Source organism: Acanthisitta chloris, unplaced genomic scaffold, assembly GCF_000695815.1.
Source record: "Acanthisitta chloris isolate BGI_N310 unplaced genomic scaffold, ASM69581v1 scaffold8375, whole genome shotgun sequence".
Classification (NCBI taxonomy): domain Eukaryota; kingdom Metazoa; phylum Chordata; class Aves; order Passeriformes; family Acanthisittidae; genus Acanthisitta; species Acanthisitta chloris.
This window is the reverse complement of record NW_008672041.1, coordinates 6,751-12,829: the sequence shown is the minus strand read 5'-3', so window position 1 is coordinate 12,829 and position 6,079 is coordinate 6,751. Positions and strand designations below refer to the sequence as shown.

General features: G+C 50.9%; 1 protein-coding gene across 1 annotated transcript in view; it reads left to right on the top strand.

The window, feature by feature from the left end:
* The window catches only part of LOC103801919 (collagen alpha-1(II) chain), a gene marked incomplete at its 5' end in the record, with an annotated part of 6,541 nt that extends 4,385 nt beyond the window's left edge, over nucleotides 1–2,156 (top strand). Inside the window, 4 exons of the mRNA XM_009074356.1 lie at nucleotides 125–413; nucleotides 911–1,098; nucleotides 1,651–1,893; nucleotides 2,010–2,156. Coding sequence (XP_009072604.1) covers nucleotides 125–413; nucleotides 911–1,098; nucleotides 1,651–1,893; nucleotides 2,010–2,156 — 867 coding nt within the window. The remainder of the gene's footprint in view (nucleotides 1–124; nucleotides 414–910; nucleotides 1,099–1,650; nucleotides 1,894–2,009) is intronic.
* Between the last annotated feature and the right edge of the window lie 3,923 nt (nucleotides 2,157–6,079).

Below are 6,079 nucleotides of genomic sequence, written 5' to 3'. Positions count from 1 at the left end.
CCCCTCGGGTAGATCCACAACCCTCGGGTAGATCCACAACCCTCAGGTAGATCCACAACCCTCAGGTAGATCCATCCACCACTGCAGAGCAGCTCCATCAGGATTCTTCTCCTTCCTTCCATAGGGTCCTCCAGGAAATCCAGGTCCTCCAGGTCCTCCAGGTCCTCCTGGCACTGGCATTGACATGTCAGCGTTTGCTGGGCTGGGGCAGACAGAGAAGGGACCTGACCCCATCCGGTACATGAGGGCAGATGAGGCCGTCGGGAGCCTGAGGCAACACGATGTGGAGGTGGACGCTACCCTCAAGTCCCTCAACAACCAGATTGAGAGCATCCGCAGCCCTGAGGGCTCCAAGAAAAATCCAGCCAGGACCTGCCGTGACATCAAGCTCTGCCACCCTGACTGGAAGAGTGGTAAGAGCTTCTGCCAACCTTGGGGGCATAGGATGGGATGGGATGGAGCTTAGAGGTCATCCAGAACCAGCTTTGTCCTGGTTGGGATGGAGCTTAAAGGTTGTCTAGTCTCAACCTCCTGCCCTGGGCAGGGACAACTCCCACCAGTGCAGGTTGGGCAAGGATTCATCCAACCTGGAATGGACAGTGATAGGGTTGGGGCAGCCACAACCTCCTTGGAGCATTCACAGCCTCCTTGGGGCATCCACAACCTCCTTGGGGCATCCACAGCCTCCTTGGGCAACCTGTGCCAAGGGCAGAGCAGATCCAGGTCCCAGAAAATCCCACCAGGATTGCATGTCCTTTCTCCCATAAGGTCCTCCTGGCCCAGAGGACACTTTTCCAGCTTTCTCCTTCACCTTCCCTGTTCCCTCAGCCTCTTTCACCCAAGAGGACAACAAGGTCCACTCTGAGCTCCCAAACCTCATGTTCTCACATCCTTGTCCTCCCTCCTTTAGGAGACTACTGGATCGACCCCAACCAGGGCTGCACCTTGGATGCCATCAAAGTCTTCTGCAACATGGAGACAGGAGAGACCTGTGTCTACCCCAACCCCAGCAGCATCCCCAAGAAGAACTGGTGGAGCAGCAAGTCCAAAGAGAAGAAACACATCTGGTTTGCAGAGACCATCAACGGTGGTTTCCACGTAAGTGTTCTCCTGGGATGGGAATGGGACTTGAGGTTGAAGAGGAGAAGGTGTTGAGTGTCTGGTTGGAGGGTTAGGATGTCCTTCCTTGGGGTGGAATTGTTGGAGAGGGTGAATGATCTAGAGGGTTGTGGTGAAGACTTGGAGTTAGGTCAGTTCGGCTGTGGCATCTGCAGCCACCTGGGAAGGGAAGGTATGGGAGATCCAACCAAAGGCTGCTGAAAATAGAATCAAGCAGGTTGGAAAAGACCTCTGAGATCATCAAGTCCAACCTATGACCTGACACCACCATGGCAACTACAGTAAGACGGAGGGGGTCGAGTCACCACCCCTGGAGGTGTGTCAGAGGTGTCTGATGTGGCACTGGAGGATCTGGTTAGGGTTTGGGGGTTACAGAAGTGACAGGTTCAGGATTGGACTTGATGCTCTTGGACTTCTCCTCCAACCTTGATGCCCCAACAACCAACCAGCCCAAACCACTCAGTGCCACATCCAATCTCCTCCTTGTTGCAACCTTCACTCACCTTCCACCATCTCCTCTGTCCCCTCCAGTTCAGCTACGGCGACGAAGACTTGGCTGCCAACACTGCCAACATCCAGATGACATTCCTGCGCCTCCTGTCCACCGAGGGCTCCCAGAACATCACCTACCACTGCAGGAACAGCATTGCCTACATGGATGAGGAGACAGGCAACCTGAAGAAAGCTCTTCTCATCCAAGGCTCCAACGACGTGGAGATCCGAGCCGAGGGCAATAGCAGGTTCACCTACAGCGTCTTGGAGGATGGTTGCACGGTGAGTCCATGAGGAAGACAACCCAGCATGACATGATGTTCCATCTCTGGTGGTGGTGATGATTTGGAGGCTTCAAAGTGTCTCCTAACATCTCTCTTGCATTTTCTTCTCCCTAGAAACACAGTGGCAAGTGGGGCAAGACGGTGATCGAGTATCGGTCGCAGAAGACTTCTCGTCTACCCATTGTAGATATTGCACCTATGGACATTGGTGGAGCTGAGCAGGAGTTTGGTGTAGATATTGGCCCAGTTTGCTTCTTGTAAAAAGAATTTATTTGTGTGGTTGGTTGGTTGTTGTTTGTTTGTTGGTTTGGCTGGTTGGTTGTGGTGGTGGTTTTGGAAATCCAACCCAATCTAGAGGTCAAAGCAAACCCCAAGCCCAAACCCATCCCTAAAGGACCTGATGAGAACTTGGTAATTGTTCATGGGACTTCTGCACTGAATGGCTTGAAAGGAGCTCTTGAGAGACCAACATCTCATCCCTTCAGAGACCTTCAGCTCATTCCTTGAGGGACCAACACCTCATCTCTTGAGGGACCAACATCTTATCCCTCCAGGGACCTTCAGCTCATTCCTTGAGGGAGCACCAGCTCATCCCTTGAGGGACCAACACCTCATCCCTTGAAGGACCACCAGCTCATCCCTTGAGGGACCAGCATCTCATCCCTCCAGGGACCAACACTTCAACCCTTGAGGGATCTCTACATTATCACCTGAAGGCACCACCAGGTCATCCATCAAGGAACCAACACCTCATCCCTTGAGGGACCACAAGGTCTTCCCTCAAGGGACCAACACCTTATCCCCTTGAGGGACCAACACCTCATCCCACAAGTGACCACAAGGTCATCCCTTGGGGGACCACCACCTCATCCCTTGAGGGATCACCACCAACTCCTTCCTTGAGGGACCACAAGGTCTTCCCTCAAGGAACCAACACCTCATTGCTTGAGGGACCACCAGGTCATCCCTCAAGGAACCAACACCTCATTGCTTGAGGGACCACAAGGTCATCCCTCAAGGAACTACCCCCTCATCCCTCAAGGGATGACCACCATCTCCTCCCTCCAGGGACCACCAGTTTATTCCTCCAGGGACCATCAGCTCCTCCCTCAAGGAACCACCATCTCCTCCCTCAAGGCTCTTTGAGAAGACTCCAGAAAAAAGAGATCCAACTAAACTCAAGGTCTTATTTATTTATTCTCTTCCTGTAGGACCTAGTTTGGAGCTCAGTTGGAGGTGAGAACCAACTGCTCCTTCCCTGCCCAAGGGATGTGACCAATCCAGGGACCACAAACCCCTTCCCACCTCTCCCTCCAGGTCTCAGCTGCAGGAGAACAAACCCCCCCAAGAAACCACCCCATGGTGCTCCTCGTGTGAAGAAACCAGTTGTAATTTTTCACCTCCCGTGGTATAAAAACTCAAAAAAAAAAAAATCCAACCAAAAAATCTCTTCTGGTGGAAAGGACAAGTTGAGCTGAGTTTGGTTCTTGGTGTCTTTGTGGGGGTTGAGCTTTTTCCTCCTTGTTCCTCAGCCTTGAGAAAGGTTTGAGACTCAGAACTTCATTCAGGTGTGGAAAATGCGCTCTAAAATCCAAATTTTGGGGCAAATCTCCAAATTTTTGGGTTGAGGCAGCTTCACCCTCAGGGAAAACCACCCCAAGTATCTAAGTGTCCCTACAAAGCCAAAAAAAAAAAAAAAAAGGAAAACCAATCCTGGTCCAATTTCTCAGCCTTGAGAAGGTTTGATGGAGTCAGAACTTCATTTAGGTGTGAAAAAAGAGCTCTAAAACCCAAATTTTTGGGGCAAATCTCCAATTTTTTGGGTTGAGGCATCTCCCCCTCACACACACCATCACCTCTCCAAGCTTCAGGAGCTTCCTGAAGAGTTCCAGGTGTGAATTCCTCCCCTAATCCGTCTGGGAATGAGCAGAAAAAACCTCAGGAATGACAATTTTTTCAGCCTGGTCGAAGGAAATGAGCTCAGTGACCCCAAAAAACCTCCAAACCTCAAGCTTCACAGTCAGGAGACATCAAACAGCTCTTGGTGGAGGAGTTGATGAGATCCATAGGTTTTTGGGGAAAACTCAACATTTTGTCTCTTGGGAAGTGTTGATTTTTCCATGGGAAGCTGAGAGGTCTCCAAGAAAAAAAAGAAAATGTCGAAAAGTCATTTCGGGGCTCTCAGCTCAAGGTTTGAGCTCTCCCAGTTGGGATCAAAGCAGCCAAAGTTGCTCCTCAGGGTTTTGGGGGATGTCTCCAAACCCTTTTAGCAGAAGAAACTCATTAAGGAGAGAAGGATTAAGGAGGATTTTCCAACTCCAACAGGTTTGGAAAGGTCCAAGTGACCTCAGGGCACAGTTAATGAGGAATGTTCTGGCTCAGGGAACACAGATCCAGAGGTAAATCCTTCTCCTGCTCAGCCAAGCAGCAATTTTGGGGGTTTCCTGCTGTGGGTAAACCACTCCCAAAAAAAAAAAAAAAAGTCCCTCGGGTTGTTTGGAAGAGGTGGTGGGAAGGACCAGGAGGATGTGGGTTCTGCTTTGTGCTGGTGAAAAAGAGTGGGAAAAGTGATTTTTTTTTTCGTTTTTAAGGGGTTGGGATGGAGCTTGGAGATCCATCCAAGTTCAAACCTACTGTCCTGGGCAGGGATATCTCCCATTGGAGGAGGTTGGACAAGGCTGGAGTCAACCTGGAATAAATGATTGGAGCAACCAGTTTTTTTTTTCGTTTTTCACAACCTCCCTGGGGCAACCACAACCTCCTTGGAGCATCCAGAATCTCCTTGGAGCATCCACAACCTCCCTGGGGCAACCACATCCTCCCTGGGGCATCCACAACCTCCTTGGGGCAGGACACGGAATGGAAGGATTAGATGGGATATGGGGCAGGAATTCCTCCCCAGGAGGGTGATGAGGAGCTGGGATGGATTTTCCAGAGGATGCTCCATCCCTGGGAGTGTTCCAGGACAGGTTGGAGCCACCTGGAAGTGGAAGGTGTCCTTGCCCATGGGATGGGATGGGATTTAAGGTCTCTCCCACCCAAAACCATCCTGGGATTCCATAAGAAATCATCAGCAAAGGAATAAGAAAAAAAGAGAATTTGTGGGCAAAAGATAAGAGTGGATCAGCTCCAGCAGAGCACAAATCCCAGGAAACAGCCAGAGCATCCGACTCGGCTTTCATGAGGAGAATCCAGCTTTAAAAATTCCATCACGAACAACATCTTGCTCCATGAATTCCCTATCCCAAGGCGGCAATTCCCTGTCGTGCTCTCCCGGCACCCATGGCAGGAGAGACATCTCCCACCTCTCTCCAACCCTGGCAGGAGTTGTGGAGAGCCATGAGGTCACCCCTGAGCCTCTTCTCAAGGCTCAACAGACCCAACTCCTTCAGCCCTTCCTCATGTGCTCTAGACCTTTGATGAGCCTCATTGGACAAATAAATGTTTCTTTCCTCCTCATGTTTCTTTCCTCCTCAGGTCTATTTCCCCCTCATGTTTCTTTCCCCATCATGTTTCTTTCCCCCTCATGTCTATTTCCCCATCATGTTTCTTTCCCCCTCTCGTTTCCTTCCCCCTCATATTCCTTCCCCCCTCATGTTAATTTCCCCCACATGTTTCTTTCCCCATCATGTTTCTTTCCCCATCATGTTTCTTTCCCCCGCTCCTTTCCTTCCCCCTCTCGTTTCCTTCCCCCTCATATTCCTTCCCCCCTCATGTTAATTTCCCCCACATGTTTCTTTCCACCACATGTTTCGTTCCCCATCCTTATGCCTCTTGTTTCTTTCCCCCTCATGCTTCCTTACACGCACATGGGATGCGGGAAATGGACACACAGGTGACCAGAGGGGTGGGAAGTGGATGGGAAATGCACACAGGTGTGACGAGAGGGGCAGGAAATGGAAACACCTGTAACACGGCAGGGGGAACACACCACACTCACCTGGGACGGGCTGTGCCGCACCGAGGGCGGCACTGGCTGCGGTGAGAGCTGCACCGGGCACGGCTGTAGGATGTAAAGGGGACAGAGCGGTGGCATTGCGGGCGGACGAGCTGGGGTAATTTAGAGGGAACCCAGTGGACTGTTGTTCTAACTCGGATTCCTATGAAGTCTGCTTTACTTCTTTTATTGTGCTCTTCTAAAAGTTACTGCACACCTCAATACAACTCAATACAGAGCAATACAA